A 26,747-nucleotide genomic window follows, 5' to 3' on the forward strand; every position below is an offset into this window, starting at 1 on the left:
GAGAACATGTTGCTTTTGGTACCAGAACAGCACAACTAGCGGCCAATCATAGGAACTTTTAGTTCTGTGTTTGCTTCATTTTAAATCCGGACAACTGTCCCCCTGGTTATTAATGGGGAGAATAAGCATTACTTCCACGTTCTTGTTCTTGTTGTTATCTTGCTGTTGAGTACACATACATATTGAATGAGAAGAAGGAACTGCAGTTCCACCATAGACTTTACTAAAAAAGCCACAGAGCTAACCCAACGATTTGCAGAAAGAGGCTATGCCAAAGCAGACCTCGATTCTGCATACGACTCTTTTAAAAAAGAAATCTAAAAAATTATCAAACAGACTCTGCTTCTCCACTCAACACACACCAGCAGCAGGCACGATCAAAAATATAATCATGAAACATTGGCATGTCTTACAGAGGGACCCTCATATGTCCAGTATGGGGCGCCCGCTGGCCTGGTGGTCAAGGCGCCTACCACATACTAGGCTATGATGCCTGCTGGCGTCGCCGGTTCGATTCCAGATCCGGATGACCTTTGCCACATGTCATTCCCCATCTCTCTCCCCATTTCCTGTCAGTCTACTGTCCTATCAATAAAGGCATAAAAAGCCCAAAAACAAATCTTAAAATATATATATATATATATATATATATATATATATATATATATATGTCCAGTATTTGTTCTGACCCTCCTCTCTTCTGTTTCAGACGGAGTCGCAGCCTGAGAGACCGCCTGGTGCACTCTGATCTAACCCTCCCCTCCCCTTCATGGCTCCCCAAACCTCCTGAGGGATTTCATAAGTGTGGCAACTGCTCCCAATGTTCCAACTCCACTAACTCCAAATTCCTCACCCACCCCCGTACTGGCAAAAGGTTTAAAATCAAGTCCTTTATAAATTGTAACTCCACTCATGTAGTTTACCTATACTTAAATGCCCTTGCGGCCTAGCATATGTAGGTCAAACAAAACAACCTCTCAAAATTAGAATCGGGGAGCACAAAACTGCTATACGTACAGGGAACCTAGAATATGCCATGGCCAGACATTACATCAAGGCCAAGCATGGCTCCCCAGCATCCCTAAAATTCTGGGGTATAGAAAAGATCTCCAATCCACCGTGAGGTGGAGATATAATTAAGAAATTGTTAACCAGAGAAGCATACTGGATACACACCCTTAACACTCTTGAGCCTACAGGCTTGAACGAAGAACTCAACCTATCATGTTGTATATAAGTTTCCTTTTAATTCCCTTTCAGAGCAACCGCCAGGGGTCCCTCAGGCTGCTACACCTTTGCTGCTTGCCTTGTCGTCCTCCCCTTTAATAGGGGTTCCCATACCTTAACTGTGCTGTTTGTCCATTGGCCATCTGGCCCTTTATGTAGTCTATTCCCAAACTTACTGTGTTTGGTCTTCTGCCCTATGTGTTTATTGTTTTTAAAAATATTTAAAAAAGTGTTTATACAAAAAATAAAAATAATAATTGTTTATACAAAATGTTTTTTAACGTTTATTATCGAAACATGTACTTTGAACCTATAGGCCTTTGCACTGCAACAGATGTAATGTGTATCTTTGCTATTCAGATGACTACCGTATGTACCGGTATGTAGCCCTTTGGGCACTATTTTCACCCTCCACGTGAAATAAGATGTAGTCATTATTGCTGGCTTTCGGAGATTGGCTAATTGAAGGGCCAACCCCTGCTATCCATGTATAAAAGCCATTTTGACGCTTCATGCTATGACCTGACGAAGATGTATTGACATCGAAACGTTGTCACTCTTGCCTGCACCCTGTATTAATAAAAAAAAAGGCTCTAAAAGTCTGTGTTTGCTCCAGTATACTCCTTCTACATATTGAATATATCATATTGTTATATATTTATTTACATGATCCGCCCTTGCTGTAAAATCACTGTCCCGATGGAGTGAACAGAGAGAGATGATGCAACTCTTTCAGTCCTCTGGGCTGGACAATTACGCTGTAATTTAACCAACCCAGTTAACTCTGCGGGTGTACAAATGTAACCAAATCCCAAATCACCTGTTTGTGTAGTGTGTGTGTAACTGGAAACACAGGAAGTACAGAGCTACAGGACGTTCCGGTGGGCTGGATAACATGTTGCCTATACAGTACACAGTTCACAGGATTTATTTCCTTGTGATAAAACTGGAGAATGATGTTACTTACTGGAAGACACTGTCTCTCACACTCCCTTTCTCTTGCACAAGGATTTGCTCTGTAACTCTGTCTGAGAGTATGTGTCCTCTACACACACGCAATCTCACACACACACACACACACACACACACACACACACACACACACACACACATTTGAAATGTTTATTTATGACCACATAAACAGAAGTACAAGGAAGCCTCATACAAAGGTCATAAACAATGACAGTGCAGTCAGATAATACCAGTAAGACTCCCTAATCGGGAGATAATCTCCACAAATAGGCCAAAAGTTTGTTTTACCAATTATTACACTCTATGTGAACATTTACATCAACAAATCCCAAGTACAGGGCATCATCTGGGATACAATCCCTTTTATGCCCATATATGGAGATCCCTAACATAATCCCTTTCATGCCCATATATGGAGATCCCTAACAGAATCCCTTTTATGCCCATATATGGAGATCCCTAACAGCATCCCTTTTATGCCCATATATGGAGATCACTAACAGCTAACAGAATCCCTTTTATGCCCATATATGGAGATCCCTAACAGAATCCCTTTTATGCCCATATATGGAGATCCCTAACAGAATCCCTTTTATGCCCATATATGGAGATCCCTAACAGAATCCCTTTTATGCCCAGTTGGTTGCTAGGGTAAAAAAACATGGTTGCTATGGTAAACAGTTGGTTGCTAGGGTAAACAGTTGGTTGCTAGGGTAAAACCATGGTTGCTAAGGTGGTTGCTAACGTACACTAACAGACCAGCAACAACAGACTGTTGCCACAGCAACGTACACAAAGGTTTGTGTACACATGTGGTGTGATGTCATACTGAAGATATATGACATCACACCGTACACAAACAAAGGTGTGACGTGTGACGGACGGACGGACGGACGGACGGACGGACGGCCGGTGGAGGTTTTCATAGTAAACTGCTCCCTGACGGTCGCAATGAAAGAACAGCCAGTTACAAAGAGCCTAAATGGCTAATCATTGTTACATACAATACATGTCAGACAGCGGACATAAGTCATGGGTAAAGGAAGCACACACACACATGCACACACACACACACACACACACACACACACACACACACACACACACACACACACACACACACACACACACACACACACACGCAATCACACACACACACACACACACACACACACACACACACACACACACACACACTCTCACGCATGTGCACACACACGCACACATGCACACACTCTCACGTACACACACACACACACACACACACACACACACACACACACACACACACACACACACACACACACACACACACACACACACGCAGCATGAGACACAGTGAGATTTATATACGCCAGAAACACACAGTGAGACACCTGCAGTCAGAGAGCAAGAGAAGAAAGGAGGACGAAACTAAGAGAAGCCCAGAGCGAGCTTCGTAACAGAACCCTTGTGCTGTTCTCTTTTGATCAGGCGGGGAGGATGACCGCACCGGTGTGGTTCTCAGGACCCCAGGCACTTGTTTTCTGTCTTATTTGGAAGGCCAATAGGGCCAGTGTTTACTTTAGACTGTAATAGTATCACACCTGTCATCACGCTGTGCACTCTGGGAAGTCGAGCGCTGAGTGAACACTTTCATAATGCTACCGACACAACTCACACTGCCGGAGCAGATGTTTTCACACACGGTCAAATGTACTAGAACAATACGGCATTAGGAGCTGCTCAGAGTATTTGATTGCTCCTGTTAAAGATGCAGTCTCATGCGATGTACAGTAGGCCGGTTCTGTGAACTGAAAGGCTGATACCAGAGTTGCGTATGTTCCTAAAACAGTATTCACATACACATATTCCCATATACATAGACTACAATAGGCTGGTGTTGTGATATCCTTCAGTGTCTCTAATGCCTGATTTATACTTTGTTGCGCGGTATCGCACACCGATAATAGATCTACAAGCTTGCAATGTGTCGCACCAAGATACATTACCAGCTTGTACTGTAGATTGGCTATTTTGGTGCACGACGCCGGCGCACAAGCCAAATCACCCATAAGTGTGATCTATCCCACTGCAGCTCATCAAAAGATAAATGATTTTCATGAAAGTCACTCACTGCATCAGCCCTTGACAGGCAGGGTGTCTAATCGTGACTCCATTTGCCCATAATACACCCCTAATATGAGCCGTTTGACCATCATTTATACAAGAACTTTCCTGGAAGATGATGGGAAGGCACTGGGTGCCGAGAAGAGCTTTGTCATCCACTTTTGAACAACAGATGCCGTGTTCATTGTAGGTTTTATGGCTCATGTCCGGAACCACATGCTGACGTGACCGATGAAAGCAAGACACCCGTGACGTCCATGCACATACGCAAGCACGCATGCATGCACGTACGCATGCACGCATATTGCACGTATGCGCACACACACACACACACACACACACACACACACACACACACACACACACACACACACACACACACACACACACACACACACACACACACATACACAGTCAGTCACACTCAGTAACGATACTTTTACAGTAAACTGCCCAGGCTAAGGTGTGGCCTAACCGGTTTTAAGTGGAAACAGCCCTGCCCAAAGTCACCCAGAGTCACCTAACCTCTCTCTCTCTCTCTCTCTCTCTGTGTGTGTGTGTGTGTGTGTGTGTGTGTGTGTGTGTGTGTGTGTGTGTGTGTGTGTGTGTGTGTGCGTGCGTGCGTGCGTGCGTGCGTGCGTGCGTGCGTGTGTGTGTGTGTGTAAAACAACATAAAATGTCATAACATGAGGACATGCACATACTGGTTGTACAGTATACTCATACTCACAACTGATAACTTTGGGAAATTGTCTGTGATGTTTGTGAACATCTGCTCCATACAGAACTCTGCAGCAGCGCAGGGAGCCATAAAATATCCTGCTCAAACATTTTCATATAAATCAGTAGTTATTGTGACATTTAGGACTACGTTGGATACACAATGTCATTTTTTTTGGCCGCTTCTTTGTTGATCTTTTTATATTCCAATCCAAACCCATCAAACACAATAAAGTCCTGGACTTGTTTTGTAAACTGTGCTTACTGTATGTCCCCCAAGAGAAGAGATTAGCCAATGAATGATGAATGGATTGAATGGTGAGTTTTCCAAAAATCGTTTTTGGTGGTATTTTGGGGGTTGAACTGAATTATGTTTGAATGTAATCCCATCTATCTTTGTAATGCAATGTTTCTTTAAGCAGGTACATAAAGGTACCACAGGTACCACATTTTTCTAAATTGACCTTCATTTCAAAAGAAGGTCAGTAAGATTCAGTTCCTGACAAAAGTATAAGCAAGACCTTGGGCTCTGAGCAGAGGGAAACACAGGCTTACTTGTTTGCATTATGCATTATGCATAGATTTATTTTCTGCACTATTTGTTCTGTCTGATGGGTTCAGTCTGTAAGCTATATGACTGTGAATTGACTTTTTGTTATATTGCACCTAACCTCAGCCATCATACAATATTATTTGGCATTCCCCCTTTATATTCTTTGCACTGCCATGCATGAATAGCATATTGCATTGATGATAATTCTTCAATTTTATTGTTTATTTTATTTGTTGCCTAATATTATATTCTCTTAGCATTACTTGTACGCACACTGTGTGTTACCTAAACACTGGAATTGCTTTTTGGATCATAAGTATCACTATACTTTATCAAATACAGTAGATTTCTATTTATGAATGTAAATTATTTAAAGACAGCATCGTCAAACTGATTGTACTGATTTTCAGTCAGCCATTTTATCACAATACAATTCACTTTCATTTCCTAATGCAACAAAGTGCTAGAATGTCATCAAACTAAACAACATTATTACATGTAAAAGTAACGTTTGGCATTGCATTGGAAAAGTCCCCTTCATATTTTTGTATATACTTAGGCCTACTGTTTGTATTGACTTACTGTATTTTGTTCTTTCAATTTTTTTTCTTTCTTTTTTTACTGGCTATATCTACTGCATAGTACTGTGTTCTATTTGTCTGTCATTCAATGTTATATGAGATACTTAAATGGTTTCCTGTGGAAATAAGCTTGAACTGTACCGTCATGAAACAGTACCTTTTTCTATGCAAACTTCTAATAAAGTCTTCAATCAATCAATCAATCAATCAATCAATACCAGTGGATTCCAGGGACTTTGTGGGTTCCTTTGGGGGTCTAACTAAATTGACACATACAAGTCTGTAACTCTATACTCTAACAGTATACAAATGGAACCAAATGCACCCTAACAGGTCAATTTGGTTCCATTTGTACACTATCAGAGGGGAGAATCAGACCTTTAAAATGTTAAGTTTGAGAAACACTGCTTCATACTGTTTAAATGCTGCGTGTGGCGCTGCGGTCAAACCCAGCGACAGAGCGGCCGCTCTTTAGTGAAGATTCCTCTGCCTCTCTATACTTGCCCTCATCCGATTGGCCGAGGCGCGCATCGACTTCCTCGTGCGTCACATGTTTGGTGCGGTTTACGGATGCTGCTGATGAAAATCATTTGCGAACCCGGTGTATGTGTGCTTGTGTGCTGTGACAGTGACTGACAGCAGGAACAACAAGTCTATTTTTCTCCATACAGTAAAAACGACAGGGCGCTGTTAACATTTCAACCATGGCCCAGTGCACGGAAGCCTCCTGCAGCTCCTCGCCCAACGGACAGGCTGGTAAGAAGAGGAAGGTGGCGGTCATCACTGGCATCACTGGACAGGTAAAAGATACAGGAAACAGCAGCATCCACAGTTGTCCTACTTTCGTCGTACAGTCGATATGCAAGCTCACAACGCGCACAGCCACATGACAAAAGCTAGGCTTCTGAATTGAAGATAACCTTTTTTTAAATAGAGTGTTTAAATATCTGTATTTGTCATTCAATCGTCTTTCATGTTGGCAAACCTGCAGTTTTAACCAGTGGACGCTGGTTCGGTTGTTTAATTGTGAGATAGATTAGTGTCAGGTTAGTTACGCATCCCATGGCAATAAGAGTAAGTTGCTGGTGTCTGCTACACACACGTGTGTGTGTGTGTGTGTGTGTGTGTGTGTGTGTGTGTGTGTGTGTGTGTGTGTGTGTGTGTGTGTGTGTGTGTGTGTGTGTGTGAGAGAGAGAGAGAGAGAGACAAAGACAAAGACACGTGTGTTGTCAACTTGTCAGTTTAACTGCCTGTTATTGATGTGTAATTCACTTCCTTGTTGGAACTACTACACCGATAAAATACAAGATGTACTGTCTCTTTGACTTGGCTTGCCCTTGAATGAAATCTCATGCATTGATGCTTTGTATTAAATATTCCATTCATTATATAGAACACTCATTCATTGTAATTTTGGAAAGGATTCACTTCGGTGGCATTCTTTTCTTGGTGTGTAGACACTCCCAATAGATAATTATAACAGTAGCCTAATAACAGATTTATGGTTCAGGTTTGTCATGTGTCATTACCAACTTATGGTTGAACATTTTATTTTACTTAAATAGCTTCACTTTCCACGAAATTGGTATGGACTACATTCTCTGTACCTGACAGGATGGTATTCACACTGCTGCATTAAACAGTAAACACATGGAATCTTCCTACAATGGGCACATTATGTAAGGGCACACAAATCGATGGATGCTTTGTGGTTTATGCCGGTAATTGCAACAACTTGCCTGACAAGGAAAAAGCATGACAAATTGGAATGCTGCAGAGCTGCATTTTATGGACTAATTTAGCCTTGCCCAGTTGAACTTGTAACTCAAAGAAATCTCTCAGTGTGCACTGTGCAGCCATGCTGGTATAACTGCATTGCCACTAGCTGATTTATATAAGGGCCGGATACTCCAACTGGTAAAGCTAGAATACTACAACATGAACTCACTCTTGAATGCACAATCTAAAATGATAATTGGTTGGGTAGGGCATTGTCATCCCAGTGGGGTAATGCGGTCTCTTCATCTGTTCCTTTCCGTTGTTCCCTGTCCATGCTGTAACAACTTGCCTGACAAGGAAAAAGCATGACAAATTGGAATGCTGCAGAGCTGCATTTTATGGACTAATTTAGCCTTGCCCAGTTGAACTTGTAACTCAAAGAAATCTCTCAGTGTGCACTGTGCAGCCATGCTGGTATAACTGCATTGCCACTAGCTGATTTATATAAGGGCCGGATACTCCAACTGGTAAAGCTAGAATACTACAACATGAACTCTTGAATGCACAATCTAAAATGATAATTGGTTGGGTAGGGCATTGTCATCCCAGTGGGGTAATGCGGTCTCTTCATCTGTTCCTTTCCGTTGTTCCCTGTCCATGCTGTACTGTGTGCACCTGTTCTGTTTGGTTGGCAGGGCTTGCACCCACTCTTTTGCTCTCTCGAAGTTTTACTATTATGTATTACTTTATGCATCGTCATCATCACTAGTAAGACGCCTCAGGGCGACATGTCGCACCAATTCTTTGCCATCTGGCCAGTGATGTATATCGGACCAGTTACCCATATATGGAGACCCCTGTTACCCATATATGGAGATCCATGTACTGTATATGGAGATATGCTGTGAGAGCCTAAACATGCTTACTCAGTTATTCGTTATGTGAAAGTCCTATGATGTCTATGACATCTGACATCATACCCTTTTATGCACATTGCACATACATGGAGATCCCTGTATGTAGAACCAGCCACACAGATATGGGCTGTCTTGGCCATATATGGATTCTGTTTTTGTGGTATGTGGCCGATGTGGCCTCCATATGGGTATTCCCATATGAAGTCCTGTTAGTCCTGTGTTTTTAGCATTTTTCTTAGTGTATTTTGCTTGTTTCTTTTGTGCAGCACTTTGTAAACCTCGGTTGTAAAATGTGCTATATAAATAAAGTGGATTGGATTGGATATGGGCTTAATATTGATGACATCATCAGGGAACTCCATATATGGGCATAAAAGGGATTCTGTTAGTGTGCCATCACAGTGAAGCCAGAGTGTGATGTCAGAGCGGCAAACCCATTCTGTTAATTCAACTCAATTTAAAAAAAAAACAAAAAAAAAACTCGAGTACAATTGAGGGATTATGGTATTATGATTGATTATATGTGACCTTATTTACAGTACATTATGCTGTTCATCTTATGATATTCATATCTGTGCCTTAGGAAACATTATGATATTTCATATAGCTTGTAAGAGTCTAAATATCTCTACTACAGTATGCCTAGCTATATTGTTTTGGAAAATCCTATCTTGTTATGGTTCAGCTCGTCCTTGAGGCAGAGACAGTATAACTGATCTCTGACTTGTGCGTCCTGGCAGAACTACCCTACCACCTAGTGTTATTGTACTTCTCCCCATGATATCATGGACATAAAGCATAACCATCACCACCTAGAATATTGCCTGGTCTCCTTATTGCCTCATCAATTACTGATTGATCCAGAATTCCATAACAGCCCTTATTTTAAATGTAACACAACAATCAACAGGAATATAGATTTATATACAGCAATACCAGTAAGACACCTCAGGGCGAAAAGCGATGCGCCATGTCTTGGCCATCTGGCCAAAGGGATTTGGTTCCCCTGGCATCACGGGGATCTCCATATGGCAATAAAATGGATTTGGTTCCTCTGACATCACAGTGATTATATATTGGCCTTCACAGACAGGCATTGATACTAAGGGTCGTTTCACACTCTAATAAAGAGTAATTTCGGTTTGGGAGGGCTCCCCGACCCAAAATTATTTAGGTTCGGGGGGAGTTCATCCATACTTTATTAACGGCTAGTGCCGAAGTCGCATGTAAATATTGGAGGTCTGTGGCATGAAAACGTTTGTGGCCGAGAAATGAGCGTTGCAGGGCGGATACATATCTGACTGCCTGGCCCTCGCGGCTGCACGCTGAAGGTCCAGTGACTGGCAGTGAGCAGCAGCGCAGCGAGCTCCGTCGAAAACATTCAATCTACAAGCTCACATTATAGACATGCCGCCTCTCATTCTGCATGAATCACAGTCACAATTCGTCGCGGAGCTTGCAGGTCGGCTATAAACCAACACGGAACATTAGCAAAGTTGTGTTTACTTTAAGCTCTTCTTTCCTCTTGAAAACGGTCAGCGACTAGCGAGCTGTGTGTGTGTGTGTGTGTGTGTGTGTGTGTGTGTGTGTGTGTGTGTGTGTGTGTGTGTGTGTGTGTGTGTGTGTGTGTGTGTGTGTGTGTGTGTGTGTGTGTGTGTGTGTGTGTGTGTGTGTGTGTGTGTGTGTGTGTGTGTGTGTGTGTGTGTGTGTGTGTGTGTGTGTGTGTGTGTGTGTGTGTGTCGCGCGCGCCTCCACTCTCCAGCCAGAGTGAGTGAGAACCAGCTGACATGTATCCGCTATGCAATGCTCTAATCACGGCCACAAGCATTTGGAAGTCGGCGTGTCTCCCTCCCAAATTACCGCTGTTTCCTTGGCTTCATAGCCGAGGAAATGAACTTGAAGCCGGGCTGAATGAATGAGAAGACACCGCTTAGTACCGAAATTAAGTCAACATTCTGGCAGCACCGTGGAGCCAAGTTTAGTCGGTTGACGCCCCCCCGAACCGGGGACGACGACCCATATTTGGGTTTGGACAGTGCCGAACCGAAATTAGTTAGGCTCCTTATAACGGTGTGAATCGACCCTAAGGCTTACCCACCTGCCCCCGGCAGGTAAATAAAACCTTCGGGCAGGTGGAGTTTGCTTTCAGGTTGCCCGACGGGGCAAGTGCTTGTTTGAGAGGGGACACAACCTGTCTTCTGGTCTGTGGAATAGAGCACTGCGCTTACCTATAATGTGTTGTTTTCACTGTTGCTACACTTAAAAATATAAAATGGGTGTGAACCCATAGTCATATTCAATCATAGCTATTTAGGAATTTGGATACAAAATTTGGTATGACAGTTTTGATCACACAGCCCCAGAAAGTAAAACAAAATAAGTGTTAAATTGAACCATAATTCAAATTTTACCTATCATTTTATAATGCACAATTTACTTTTCGGGCAAGTGGGCATGACTTTTGGGCCTGTACTTGTCCGACTGGCAAGTGCCTCTGAGACCTTCGTGTCAACTCCTGCACAGATAAAGGCTTAATATTTATGACATCAGGGTGGGATCTCCATATATGGGCATAAAAGGCATTTGGTTCCCCCTGGCATCACAGGGATCTCCATATCTTCATATATGGCAATAAAAGGGACTCGGTTCCCATGACATCACAGTGATGTCAGTGTGCAAGTCAATCAGCAAAAAAGACAAGCGTTACCCGTCCGTCCGTCCGTCCGTCCGGACAGACAGACAGACAGACAGACAGACAGACAGACAGATACAGTCAGGATGTGACAGTTCTGATAGTAAACTGCGACCGACCGGTACGGTCGCAATTAAATATGAATCAGAAGACAGAATACTCGGAAAACAAAAAATACTCAGGGAACTAAAACTAAAACTGAACAAAAATGAATGAAATCAGTTACAATCTAGAACAAAAGTGTTGGAAATCATTGCCCTGAATTGACCAAAGGAAGGCAGTGATCTGATTTTTCAGAGACATTTGTCTATAGCTGAAGGACATGGAATGAACACATTGCCCTCACAATAGAACAGGTGGAGTCGTCGTGACATGCAGAGTACCACTTGCCCTACTGGAACTGCTGCTTTCTCTGGATATTCTTGTTCTCAGACAATAGATGTTGACATTGATCCGACCAGAGCATTGATGCTGCTGACGTTATTTACTCTCAGATTATTGTTCAGCTTAGCATGGAGGTGTTTTTTCACCCTGCAGGTTATGTAGCTTTGTTGTTAAGTCATCAAATTCAAGCCTCATTCCTTAATGGAAAAACACATGCATCTGCAATTCTGCATTCATAGGACGTATCTCCGTCCACAAGCCTTCCTTTCATTTTGACTAGTAGTCAAAATGGTAAATAAATGTTGCAGTTATCCAAACTGATTATGTCCATCAGGCTTTTTTAACAGCACAGTTGAAAGCATCCTGTTGCACTGCCTGGTACGAGAGTTGCACTGTACACGACAAGGGTGCCTTACTGAGGGTGGTGAAAGCGGCCCAGCGCATCATTGGGGGCGAACTTCCATCCCTCCAAGGACTGTTCGATAAAAGGTGTTAAGCCAGCGCAAAAGGCATCATACAAGACACTTACCACCCCAGCAATAAACTGTTTCAAGCCTGCAGAAACCCCCGGCCTGGGAAACGATACATAAGCATCCCAAGCACCACCAACAGGATGCTCAACAGTTTTTTTCCCCACGGTTGTGAGAATGCTTAACAAGCAGTAGTGTAGGACTGCTGGTCACATTGGACTTGAGTAGTGTATATTGATTATTGTATCTTTTATTTTTTATGGTTGATAGGCTTAATTAAGGTTTTGGAAGGTTTTGCACTGTTTTCACTTTTAACTGCTACTGTTGTTTTAAGCTGCACCACAATGTTTTTCACCCACTGTTTTACCTGTAATTCATGTGATGTGACAATAAAGCTCTATTCTAGGCTGGGGACGGAGATGAAGTTTTCGCAGCTTTGTGTGTGTGTTTGCACTTTGCAGTTGATGTTGCAAACTGCTGGACCGATCAGCATCAAACTTTTCATGCACGCTGCATGTCAGTAGGCCAAAAACCGAATGTCATAAATTGTAAACGCACTATATCATAAATATCAGAAGCTGCTCACAAATGTGTAGAAATGCCCCCCCCCCCCCCCCCCCCCCCCCCCGCCCCAAGCCCTAGCGGCCGCAACCCATGACTGGCAGCCCTGGCAAGTGGCAACCCGACCCAACCTTAAGTGCCATTCACACTGAGCACTATAACTATAAAGTTCACTATTGTATTTTTTTTTTGTATAGTCTGTGTGAACGCTGCCATCCACCCACTTGACTTGGAACGATTTTTAAAACTGTTTTTTTATAGTGCTTAGTGTGAATGGCCCTTTTTATAGAGAGAAGCGCTCAGAGGAGATAACTTTTTCAGTTAGAACTGCTGATGGTCCCTTCATCCAGGTCTAAAATTGAAAGTAAAAAGCTGAAAATGTGTTGTGTGTGTACTGTGTACTGTCAACCTGGTGCGTCTAAGGTAGTGGTAAAGTCCCTGCCCATCCGAAGTTGTGCGTCGGAATCCTCCGTGGTACATCCGACTTTGTCGAGTGTTTGCACGAACATGTTCAGGGAGAGGGAAGCCGGGCAGGGAGTGTAATAATGGTCATTGCACCTAATCATAATCGTCTAATCGCAATTATTTGACATAATCGCGATTATTTTTCATAATCGTCATAATCGTTGTCATGTTGAAAAATGTTCTTATATATTTTAAGTAAGAAATAGTGGAAATAGCAGATCTACAAGCTCACAACGCGTTGTGATGCAACGCGTTGTGAGCTTGTAGATCGGCTATTTCCTCTATCAATGTTCTTTTTTTAAGTATAAATTTGTCAAATATGACGGTAATTTCTTTGTATATTTAGGTTATGTGTCATATTATCTATCGTGCAAATAAATAATGCAAATAAAAAAAATAAAAATGGTGCATCATCAGTGCATGCTCACATGATTATCGTTATGGTTATCATGCTTGGTGTATACAGCCCTTAACTCATGCACTGCTTATGACTAGTTTGACGAGTTATATTTATGTGTCCTCTCTGCTTATGACGAGTATGACGAGTTTGAAAAATATATATATATAATATATTTTTGGACCCCATTAAATCTAGTAAACATGATTTCAATCGCGATTTTGCATGTTCCACCCCCATACAACCCCATCTTTCATACAGGGCAGCCATCTTTGCTTACATAACATGTAAAACATAATGGCTATTATCTCAAGAATGCCTGAACGGATTTCCAATCGGATTTTTTTGTTTGAAAGCTGTGAACAAACTACACAAACATGGTGCATGATCTGTGCATGGGCGTGCATGATCTGTGCACTATAAATTACATGTAAGTCTATGGAGACCTATGGCGGGATATCAGTAAAAAATGGCATTAAAAATGGCAGTAGATGAGTTAATAAGGGATTTTAGTAGCCTTAACATCAACGCTTTTAGGATGCGTTAGGAACTGGGAATGGCCATAGAGATTATAAAAATAGATTTAAACATGGACAAAGTCGGTCACCTTCTGTACAGCAAATCCTCAAGCTGGTCTACAACACCTGCACTGAGATTATTGGTGGTTAATGGATATAACCATGAGAACAGAATGTTTACCCATCGGATGCATAGCAAGATATTTGAATGATGTAAATTACAAATGAGAAATTTGCCTAAAGTCAAGTAGGCCTACTGACTCTCTTATTTCCCCCTGGGAACACTAAAGAAGAGAATTGTTTATAGGTCAGTTGTTCTCAAACTTTGTGGGCTCAGGGTGTCCCTGCATAATGTTTTCATCTATGCATCTGGCTTACGTTACCTTTCACACCTTTAGGGCATAGCAGTGGGTGTGGTGTGGTTTTCTGGTGGTGCCAATCAAAAATCAGCCATTCATTTTTTCCCATAGAGATTTACAAAAAAAAAAAATATATATATATATATATATATATATATATATATATATATATTTTTTTATATATATAAAAAATATATATATATATATATATATATATATATATATATATTTTTTTTTTTTACCTAGAATTAAGCCATCCAAGATCCTGGTGAATCATGACCATGAAACCTTTGATTCTGTGAAAAAACTATATTTTATGATATGATATGATATGATATGATATACTATATTTAATAAATACCCTTTGCTTAGCCGCTTTTCTTAACAGAATCAAAGGTTTTATGGTTATGATTCACCAGGATCCTGGATGTCTATGGATCTGCTTTAACCTTTTTACCCTGAGATATTGGTTAAACTGCTAAAAGTGTGATATTAAATCACAAATTGATCAAAGTATTGCGTGGCATCGCACTGTGCTGGCGTCACGGCACCTACCTGGTATAGGTACAGACATGTCTCCAGTTAGAGAGACAGAAGACAGACACATGTTGATGGATATTTTGGTCATTCCACTTTTCGTTGCCTTGCAGCCATGTTATCTAACTTTAAAAAGTTAAATAGAAGTGAGGGCAAAACCTTTGTCTCAGAGGTTGCAAATGTATCCAAATGGACCGTCCGTTTTCGTCCATTCCTACCCTCCGACTTAAATGAACAGTGAACACTAGTAACCCTATGGGGCGGCATAGCTCAGGGGTAGAGAAACCGACATTAGAGCACGAAGGGTTCCCGAAGGGTTCCCAGTTTGAATCCGGGCTCCCCCTGAGTTAATGTCGAAGAGTCCTTGAGCAAGACTCTGTACCCCTAGTTGCTCCCGGTGAGTAGGTTGGCGCCTTGCATGGTTTCCTCTGCCATCGGTGTATGAATGTGTGTGTGAATGGGTGAATGTAATGCACAATCTATGTAAAGCGCCTTGGATAAAAGCGCTATATAAATGCACCATTTACCGTTTAACCCTACTGTGTAGTAAGGTGTTTGGGAGGTGATATCTATGCATCAGAGATGGAGGGAATACGCAGTGGCTCAGGGAATATTTTCCGGTATGAGGTAGGAAGTTGTCAGCTGACCATTACCAGAATGCATCCCTGGAGAGCCGGCGATCCCAGGTCTTGGAAAGTCATTTTCAGCATCTCGCATTCCTCCGTCCAGCGGCACTCTCCCATGGCTCCCCCTTCCCCATCTACCAGAAAACAAAGAATAACAGTGTTATTTCATTTTTATTCTGCCGGTCGTGGTGATATATCTCCGCCCCCTGAAGGAGTTGTGGAGGACTAAGGGGCCCTTGTTGCTGATGCTGAAGCCCCATACACGAGGCAGGCATCTGGTTAGACCATCTCAAAAGTGGGCTGGCTCCCCCCGTTACTAGCCAGGCCGCTGGGTCACGGTGATACCGTAAATTGCTCGGGTAACTACTGTTCATAAATTGCCAGTCAGAGCGCTACTTAGTCAGAGTATTTGACTGCTGCGATTGGGTGAGACAAGGGGGTCAGGGGGACGTGTGAATTATAGGAGACCACCTGTGTGCCAAGACTGGGCCGGGCAGGGGGTCCGGCCCACTGTTTTACGATCAGGGTTATGAGAAGGCCAGCTTTGCACTCTTTGCTTGCCTCTCCGGCATTGCTTTACTTTGGCTTTAAGCTTCCTGCTTCACTCCTCGACTCATCCGAGTAGGAAAACAAGATCTTGTGTTGTGATACACCCCCCTCAAGCTGTTTGATGTGCTCCTTTCCTCAGCCCTTTGTGTTTCATACTCTTCTCATTGCTTCTCTACGTCCCCGCCTTCCCCTCAGTCCACTAATAGTCACACACAGGAGAGGGGCTGTGTGAGCGCCAGCAATAATAATCATAAAGCTAAGAATCCATGCACAGATCTCCTCTGTAGGCTCATAATGGCTCTGATGACTTGGGATGGTTCCTCCATGGCCGATTCCACCTCATAAGCAAAGCTGGACGGCTGACAGGCTTTGTTTCTTTAGTTTCTAACTTTGGGAGACAGAGTGACTTTTCTTGCACCCGTAAGACCTGCCATTTTTGTTGAAGAGATTTAGTTTACTTGCAAAAGAAACGCACCAAGGATAGTGCAACTCAGGTCTGTTTTACTAAGTCTAGAGGGTCTAAGTGGTTAAACTGAAATGATATTGAAAATTCCAAATATAAGTATTCTGCGGCACTCCTGGACTTGCATCACGGGTCACGGCACCCACTTTGAGAAACCCTGACAACTGTTTCTATGCTTTTCACTAACAAACAAAACGACAACAAAAAGCGTGGCTTTTTAGGTTTTCAGCCATTAGTAGAGCCCAAACACTGTTCTGACATGTCTGATGAAATTGAGAATAATTCAGCGTTTAAGTGTATAGTTGTATGGGAGAACAGAAAAATCCTATATGATTTCACATTCTATGCTAATAGTTTACCCATATTGTTCCCTATTTGGTAATATTTTTGCTATAGTGGGATTATCATCTAATTCAGGCCACTCATTTTCCTGACTATCAACAAGATATACAGTGTATATTTAAGTGTAAAATGTATGGCATTTAGATGAAAAAGGCATCTTAAAATATTATGCATAAATCACTTCAAGTGACCTTTCTGACCGTAGTGACTGTATAAGAACTTTATAGGGACCTTCTTTATGAACCTATTAGTTCCATCATGGATCACTTGGCCATTAGACTACAGTCGAAGCTGCTCTCCATGTTATTCTAAGACTTTATACGTGGAGGCCAGGTGGCCAGTCATCCCCTATATCCTGCTGTCATGAATCTGACCTTTTATGAAATAGAAGTGGGAATGGGAATAGCTTAGGGGTGTTTGTTGCAACGGTAGCTCTGTGTGTGTGTGTGTGTGTGTGTGTGTGTGTGTGTGTGTGTGTGTGTGTGTGTGTGCGCGTGTGCGTGCGTGTGCGTGCGCGTGCACGTGTGTGTGTGTGTGTGTGTGAGAGAGAGAGTGATTCCCCATTGTGAGAAGTCATAAAGTAATGGATTTCCTGTGTGGAGCGTGGGCCCGCTCAGGGCTCCTGATTGCAGAAGCACATTGATACCAGGGAGTTCAGCACGCGCTCGCTCGTTTGTTAAAGTGACACCGCCTTGAGTTAAGTGCTGAAGGATGGGGAGACATTTGGACCCCTCTTCGCACTCAAAATGTGCCCACGGCTTCACTTTGCGCTGTGCGTATTCTGAACAGGCACGTGTGCGACTGTGCGTGTGTGTGTTTCTTTGAATGTGTGAGCGTCAGGCGTAAAATGTGTGCTCATGTGTGACGTGTGTGTGATTTGTGGCCTCTGATTACAGCTTCATTAAGCTATAATTACAGTGCAGCGGAGAACAGCACTGTGCGTTTGGCAGCCTTTGTCTGTGGTCTAAAGAAAGCACATTAAAGTCATTCATTTAGACGCGTACACACACTGGCAAATAAACACAGTCATGAACTGCATGTCTAGATAGACATACATATACAAATGCTAACGTCTATGTTGTTCTCTTGTTGAGAATTGAGGCCTTAACCACTTACATACATACTACGGTATGTACTTTGTTGACCGGAGTCCCCCAAGGGCCTATACTTGGTCCGCTCCTTTGTTCCTCCATCCGCTGAAAATGGCCGTTCTACAGACTCACATGTCACTCACATTGTGGGCTTGTGGATCTTCTCCTTTAAAGGGCGCTAGGCTAGAGTTCACAAGTTTGAAGAACTGCCCTGCTGGCAGAGCATTGGGATTGACCAGGTTGTCGCTTTTCTCCACCAGCAGGGGGTGCCAAACTAGCTGTAAATGGCTCATGATTTTAGTCCATATAGCAGACCTTTTTATGTCCACACTCCACAGTCATCTCATATTCACTTCTTTTCTCTTGTGGGGTGGCATGGGAATTTGATAGTGATGAATGAATGAATCATTATTATTGTCATTGTCTGATGCTAATGTGTTATTCTGCCTGACTGCTCTGTGATATAGTAACGCTCATGTTGGTCAGTACATGCTGGACATGAGTTTATATTACACACACACACACACACACACACACACACACACACACACACACACACACACACACACAGAGGCATTATTTCCTGCCATCCTCTTAATGAAGCAGCACAATGGTGATGACGATAATGACAATAATTGACATGATGATTGGAGCTAATAGCACCGTAGCACTCAGAGACATTTCTGATGAGCATACTTGGAATTCTTCAAACTAGAGTAGAGCCCAACTGATGCCAGATTATTGTTTTTGGTCCAGATTCCCAATTTTAGAAGCTCCTACAGCTAGACCACCGGTTGTAGAATATTAAACTTCAATATATGAAAAGAACATTTAACTCCAATTATTCAATAAACAACTAAATATAAACTGAACTCATTATTTAACCACTTAACCAATGTTCAATTTGTGATGCATGCATTGTGAGCTTGTAAATCTGTTATTTTTTTAAATAATTCACCTATAATTACTTGCCCATATCAGGGATGCCAGATTGAAAGAGGTTAAAAATCAGGACACACAATAACATGTCGGATACAGTACAATGTACATGTACAGGTATGTTTATTTTTATTTTCCATTTTGTAGCACACAGCAAATTGGTTAAAAATCAGGACACAATTAATTGCCAAGCATTATATACATTATAGCATGTTTCATGTTTCATAATCATTCTGCTGATGGGTGAGGGACATGTGATTACTCCTCCTGCGGTGAACTAGAACACTGGTTCCCAAACACTCATGGAACAGTTTTTATGGGTCACACGACACGACTCAACTTGAGTAAAAATCCTATTTTCTTTTCCTACATCTATAAATGTATAAATGTTTCAAATGATTTCTTTTTAATATATTTAAAAAATAAATAAAAAAAGACCTACAGACGCATCTAAGAAATTCCATAAATGAAAAAGAATAATATTTAAGCTATAAGAAAATAGCCGATCTACAAGCTTGCAACATTGTGTGCTTGTTGTTCTGCTATTTTCACTGGGCAAAGTTCTTATCTCTCTTTTGGGTCTTGACCTGAAAGGTTTGGGAACCACTGAAATAGAGCAGTCAAGCAAGAGCATTTTGTGTTAATGGAGCATTATGGAGGATCTAGGCAGACTGACTGCATTTAGAAACCCCTTATTATCACACATGAACTCACCGTCTTATGTGTTAGTGTTGATGATTACAGGCTGTCACACCTGTACCTGTGTGACTCTTGCTCCCCCTGCAGGGGAACCTGTCCCATAACATCCATACCAGAAGAATAATGAATGGCCCTGTGACTCTCTGACAGTTTAGACATAATAAAACTCAAGTTTTGCTTGGATGATGGAATATGTAACCAATGTGTTTAATAACACAGTATTCCTCCATTTTCTTGAGCATCTCACAACCCACTTGGTTCCTGGCTCATCGGTTCGAAAAACACATCTTTAGCCAATCTCACCACCGATCACTTGTCGGTCTCTGTGTCACATTCAGATGCAGCAGACAGTCCATATCTTGTCTAAACGTTGATTTCCCGGACTCCAGAAATAGACCTTTGAGGTGCTTTTGTTTGGTCTAGCTGAAAAGGAGAGCAATCATATTGTGTTTACGGCCAAAACGAGTCTTTTGGGATTTTGCGGTATGGCACTGAACTGGCAGGTGTGTGTGTCCCTTCTCACCCCCCCTCCCTGCACCAGGCTCCCCATAACAGGAAGCAGCGAGGTGAGGCCAGGGTTTATGGGCTAATGCGGCCTCAAAGGAGCTTCTTGTTTTCAAACACAGCAGCAGCTCTTCAGGCTTGTTTTCCACATCGGTCTGGCGTGGAACGCTTTGACCCTGGCACTGGGGCAGGAAAACATGACACTGGCCGGAGCTTTTGAACGCCGTGGGGACGTGCGAGCGGGACTGGGGGGGTTTGGGGGATGCCAGGGCTGCGTTGGTGCCCCATCCCCCCCCAGCCAGGGCGCCACTCAGCCTGAATGGTACCCAGGCTTCACGGTGGAAATGGCAGTTCTCAGAATTATAGCTCGCATGTGCCTTTAGTAAAGTGAACAGTACCATTCTCCAGTCTCGTACCTGTTTACAGTTTTCCGTAAACAGGTGGGTTTTTATTGTTCTCAATGTGCCAGGGTCGAACAGTGCCCTCTTTTCTTTCATGACAGGAACCACTTGCGGTACCAGTCTGATAGTTGTGCCCATGCGCAAGCTCTGTTCTAAGAAAAAACATCTCTGTCCCTGATAGTGGACGTTCCTGGGTGACCTCAAACCTCTAAGCCCCCTTTTCTTCCTCTGTTCCCTACGCCCCACCTTGGCCATCACCCCTAGATCTACAGGGGAACTGTTAGACGTGTGTGTGTGTGTGTGTGTGTGTGTGTGGGGAATGGAAGGATGAATGCCATGACTAGTTCGGAATGTTCCAGAGTGTTCCAGAATGTGCGGTCGGAAAGTCTGAGCAGGGAAAAAAGACGAGTTAACATGGGTGAGGGGAACAAGACCTTATTGACAGGGTGTACACACACACACACACACACACACACACACACACACACACACACACACACACACACACTGACACACACACACACACACACACACACACACACACACACACACACACACACACACACACACACACACACACACACACAGAGCCTGGTCTGACTTCTGCCCATTTCCCCTGACTCATGGTACCAGCGTGGATGTTGAACCATTCAATAACTGGACAATATAATGCCAGTAGGGCTATGGAAGGGTTTATTATGTTAGCGCCACTGGAGGGCCAGCCTTGACATCTGTGATTTCTTTTTCTGAATGGCTTTAATAAAAATGGATGCCTGCTGAGTGGGCAGAGAAATGGTGGTGTGTGCTGGGACTGTGTACCTACTGAAAGATCTGAAAAAAAAAAAATCATTTCAGCCCTTATTAGCGACAGACCAGGACAGCTCCATGCTCTCTCCACTCATGTCCTGTGTTCTGTTCTGTACTCATTGAAGATGATCATAAACGGCAACCCATTTGATGTTAACTATTTTTATTGAGTTGTTGTGGTTTTACAATAAGTTGCGTGTCGTCGGTGTCATAAGCTTTAAGCTTAGCACTGCAACATAATATTGGTTAGACAGATGAGATTAGTGTCTCAGTTTCCATGGAAATTTGTTGCGATTTCTATATTCTTGATCAATGGCTGCAGAGTGGTACTGTACATGATTGACAGTAATGATGAGTCATACTAACTTCATTTAGCCTTGACGTGCTTTATCGTGATTTGAGCACGACTATTTTTACCAGAATGCGTAGCTGGAACTACCCATAGCTTAAAGTATTTTTACTACTTTATCACATCTCTCTGTGCATATGGATTAGGTCTGGCAATTAACCAAAATATATTGAAACAGATATTTAGAGCTGACTTAATCTTGCTCATGAAGTTTAATCGAATAATCAATATATTGTTGTTTTTAATCAACTTTGCTGTATTTCTTCATTAACAAATCAACATGAAAAGATTCAAATAGATTTATTTTATAATCGAGTAAATTGATTGCTCTGATTAACCACTTAACCCTGTATTGTACATCGTTGTAAAATGGTGGCATACAAAAACAGCAAAAATAGGTGATGTTTAAGCTCAATATTTGAAGTCGTATCGCCGTGCCCTACAATAGGGCATCCATTTTTTGCATTAAGTGGCATGCAGTTTCTCTGAACAGACCCAATGTGTGGGCTGCTCAAGTCAATATCTCAAGCACGCACGCACGCACGCACGCACACATGCACACACACGCAGGGCCCTTATTAGCTTTGATAAACACACATTTTAATAATTACTGTATATGGTCTGATAGAGGGCTAACGGTTGTTGTTTTGTTGTTTCAGGATGGTTCCTACCTGGCTGAGTTCCTACTGGAGAAGGGCTACGAGGTGAGAGAAGTAACCCAGAAGCTTGCACCACAAACATGCACGCATGTACTGTATACACACACAAGCACAGACACGCATGCAGTGAGACGCTGTGGAAAAAAAAGAAGAAAAAAATAATGAGTTACTTGGCTGTATGACAAGTTATGCACTGGTCATGTCATTTCTTTTTGCTCTTAGATGTATTTGTACACACTCACACCCTTATGCGCGTACACAAATGTGTATGTAGACTCACTCGGAGCCCCACACACGCACGCACGCACGCACGCACGCACGCACGCACGCACGCACGCACGCACGCACGCACGCACACACACACACACACACACACACACACACACACACACACACACACACACACACACACACACACACACACACACACACGTGCACACACAGAGTGCAACATTCCCCTGATAAGCTGAATCCAGTCATAGCAGGCCGCTGGAGCTGGAGAGAGCCTGACGTAATTCGGGCAACGTGGACTGACTCACACCTCACTCTGATAAGACCCTTTGTGTTACGCTGAGCCCGTTAACCCCTGACCCTTTACCCCGGGGTCGGGCCATTAACAAGGAAATGGCTGTTATTGTATATGGCCATATGAGTGAGGTCACTCTCTTTCACCTGCTGCGCACACACTGTTCATGGGAGCACAGCAAAGTCAACATGGCCTCTGGATCCAGAGGTTTATAAGCTGTTGCTGACTGAGTGCAACTAGGTGAGTCTTCTGTGGTGATTTCACACCCATGAAAGACTGGCATCCACGCTCGCTTAGCCACTTGACTTAAACCCCTATATAGTTATTTGACTGGGGTCCCTCAGGGCTCTTTACTTTGTCTGCCCCTTTTTTCCCCTCTACACCAAATCTTGTTGCTGAACATATCCAATCTACAACTGAATGTTTGCCCCAAAATTGTAGTTAGCCACTTGAACCCTTTATTCTTAGTAAAATGGAACTGAATTACAACTGTACATGGACCGTTTTTTGTCTACACCAAATCTAGCCGATCCATGAGCTCGCAATGCGACGCACTGTGACACACTGTGAGCTTGTATATTCGGCTATTTTTGGCGAATGTTACCACCAGAATAGGCAGGTTTAGGGTTCAAGTGGTTAAGGATGCATGCACTCGCATGCACATGCATGCACACAGGCACGCACGCACACACTGATGCACCTAACCATTGTGTGAGTTTTTACATTGCACTTTATGTTGTTCTGACTGTAGTGGAATGATTTAATTTCCCTTTGGACATTTAGCACCGACAATACCCCCAGCCCTCTCCTCTCCTCTCCTCAGCAGAGAGGAAGTGGCTCTGCTCCAGGCTGGGGGGGGGGGCATTAAAGAGGGACACTCATGCAGGCAGGAAGTCCACAGTGAATAAAGGAAGTGAGGTCGGGGCACAGCGTCCTCACGGTAATGGACTCCCTGGAACCGAGTCTTGTTATCTGCTCGGAGCAGAGCTTCCTCACACCTCCGCCCCCCCTCGGTCCACGTATACAGTACATACACATACCACGCAGGCCCAAATCACTGATCCAAAGCACCGGTAACAAAGCGTACAGGACGGGTGACCGGGTGGTACCGCTGGGTTAAATGGTTCCTTCTGTGTACTTTTTTCCTCTCAGGTTCATGGCATTCTGCGTCGTTCCAGCTCCTTCAACACGGGCCGCATCGAACATCTGTACCAGAACCCCCAGACACACACAGAGGGCAGTAAGTGTCATAACCCCAAACGCCTCTCCACATTAAGCCTGATTTATACTTGATTGTACGACGGTGTCCCGTGCAGAGAATAGCCGATCCACAAGCTCACAACACGTCGCATTGTAGAGCTGCTATTTCCGTCGCGGGACACCGTCGTACGACACTCAACTGCACACGTGTGATGTTGGTGTTTATTCTTTATTCGGATCCCCATTAGCTTCCGCTGCCGCGGTTGCTAGTCTTCCTGGGATCCACATAAAACATCACAACATAAACATACAATATTCATACAAACAACAACTGACACTCGTCAGTCTGAATCTAAAATACATTAAAATACCAATATAAGATAATACAAGAAAATGTGCAAAAACATATTGATTATTCAAAGTGTGTGGTCTCTCTCATTAATATTTGTTAAATAGTTCTTTTGAATAAGTACTTACTTTTGATTTGTTTCATATTGACAGATAATGAGTTCCATTGTTGGATGGCTCTACAAATAACAGTTCTTTTAAATATTTCTGAATTTGGTTTTGGAAGTTCCAAATACCCTGAGCTTACCTGTCTGGTTTGATAGCCATGTTTTAGACCTGCATTCAATAATTGATCTCTGAAGAAATGTGTGGTTGTTACCGGATGCTGTAGTGTACCCTGTAACTTAATTCACACATTTGCCACAATTGTGTGTTACTTTCAGACATGAAGCTGCATTACGGGGACCTGACGGACAGCACATGCTTGGTGAAGATCATTAACCAGGTCAAACCCACTGAGATCTACAACCTGGGCGCCCAGAGTCATGTCAAGGTAATGTTGGCACCACCTCTCATACTTTGACAGGAACCATTCTGGGTCATATTCAAGTCCCTGTTCCAAGAGTCATTGCTATGGGCCAAAGCATCTTGGAAAGGAAGTGGTTTCTCATGCCAAATCTAGCTACCCCTGTGGCTTTAAAAATGCATCCACACGACTATGAATGTCAAACTCTCTTGCTATATTGATATTGTAAAATGCTACTTTAACACAACTACTGCCTCTTAATCTGAAGGTTTGCTTGGTGCCTCGGTGCCACGCCGTTTCCTCCATAGGCCGCCGCTATTATTTTGAAGGGCCGGAAGGGGGTTGTTTTTGTTTTTTTGGATTATCACTTGACGGCAACGATTACGTCATCTAGTCACATGACAGTGTGAGCCCAGAAGAGAAACATGGCTGCGCCCAGCTTTTGTGTACAGTATGGAGAGTGGAGACCATCCTTTGTATAAGAATGTCTCTTTTGAGTAAATGAAGTCTCTTTATGGGCCTCTCAATGGATTTATTATGGAGGGCGTTTACTTCGCGTGCACGCCCGATGTGCGTTGTAAACAAATCGCGGACATTACCGATGCGGGCGGGACCGGAGCGACGTACAGTAAGTAATAATACCTTTACTGTATATACAGTAAGATTGACAGTCCTCGCCGTCAACGGCGCCATGGTATTAACCCTTTCAATGACGGTGAGGATCGTCAAGGGCAGCAGAACAGTTAAGAGCTTTTATTGATTAAGTGTCAAATCCATTTCAAGATCAACGGAAGCCAGTAGTCGGGGGCGTTAGGGAGATAACATGGTCTTTTCGTGCTAATTAGTCTAAAAGCGCCAAATTTTGCACAGATGTAGCCCAGGGCATGCTCTAATGATTTTGCTTGGGCGCCCGAGTCAGCGACCTTTGGGGTCGCCACAGCGGCCAAATCAAGTTGGGCTCCCATCGACTTTCTATACAGGAAGAAAATACCCAGACAAAAATCAGCTTTAAGTAGGATGTGCGTGGTCTAACTAGGGGTTTGTCATGATGCTGAATCCATTGCAAGCATTTGTTTTGCAGAAAAAACATTCCTTGGGCTATAAATGGCCCCAGAACACGCCCTCGACTACAACCCCTCTTGTTAGGTGGACTTTATACGCGAGAGTGCCAGAAGAATTTTTCAGCCATTTCTTAGCACAGGCCGGACGCTACTGTGTGTCGATGTCGAAAGCCATGGGAAGTGGAGTGGCTCATCTGGAGCGGATATTGGAGCTGATGGGACAGGAAACGGTGTATCTAGGACGAGTTGGTCTGTGCCACAATGTCCCCTTTGTCTGGGATCTCCAGTGTGCCCCCTTCGGGAGGATCCCACTCAACCGCCTCCACCTCTACGCTGGGATCTGACTTAACAATATCACCACTGATTTCCCTTTAGCGCAACACTTAGTGGAAAAGAAAATGGAGCCAGGAGTGTAGTCATACTATGGTTGGCTCAGTCAATTCCAGTGTGAACGTAAGATAACGTGGATTATGATATTGTGCTGTTATTTGTTTGTGTGTGTAGCAGATGGTGATGGTACCTTGTCACCTGCAAAC

The 26,747-nt window shown here is 43.2% G+C and overlaps 1 protein-coding gene across 1 annotated transcript in view; it reads left to right on the forward strand.

The window, feature by feature from the left end:
- The first annotated feature begins 6,766 nt into the window (after positions 1-6,766).
- The window catches only part of gmds (GDP-mannose 4,6-dehydratase), a 210,225-nt gene continuing 190,244 nt past the window's right edge, over positions 6,767-26,747 (forward strand). The window contains exons 1-4 of the mRNA XM_080720120.1: positions 6,767-6,962; positions 22,611-22,655; positions 24,289-24,376; positions 25,068-25,177. Coding sequence (XP_080576246.1) covers positions 6,867-6,962; positions 22,611-22,655; positions 24,289-24,376; positions 25,068-25,177 — 339 coding nt within the window. The 5' untranslated portion in view covers positions 6,767-6,866. The remainder of the gene's footprint in view (positions 6,963-22,610; positions 22,656-24,288; positions 24,377-25,067; positions 25,178-26,747) is intronic.

Source organism: Nannobrachium achirus (genome assembly GCF_963921795.1).
Source record: "Nannobrachium achirus genome assembly, chromosome: 1".
Lineage (NCBI taxonomy): Eukaryota > Metazoa > Chordata > Actinopteri > Myctophiformes > Myctophidae > Nannobrachium > Nannobrachium achirus.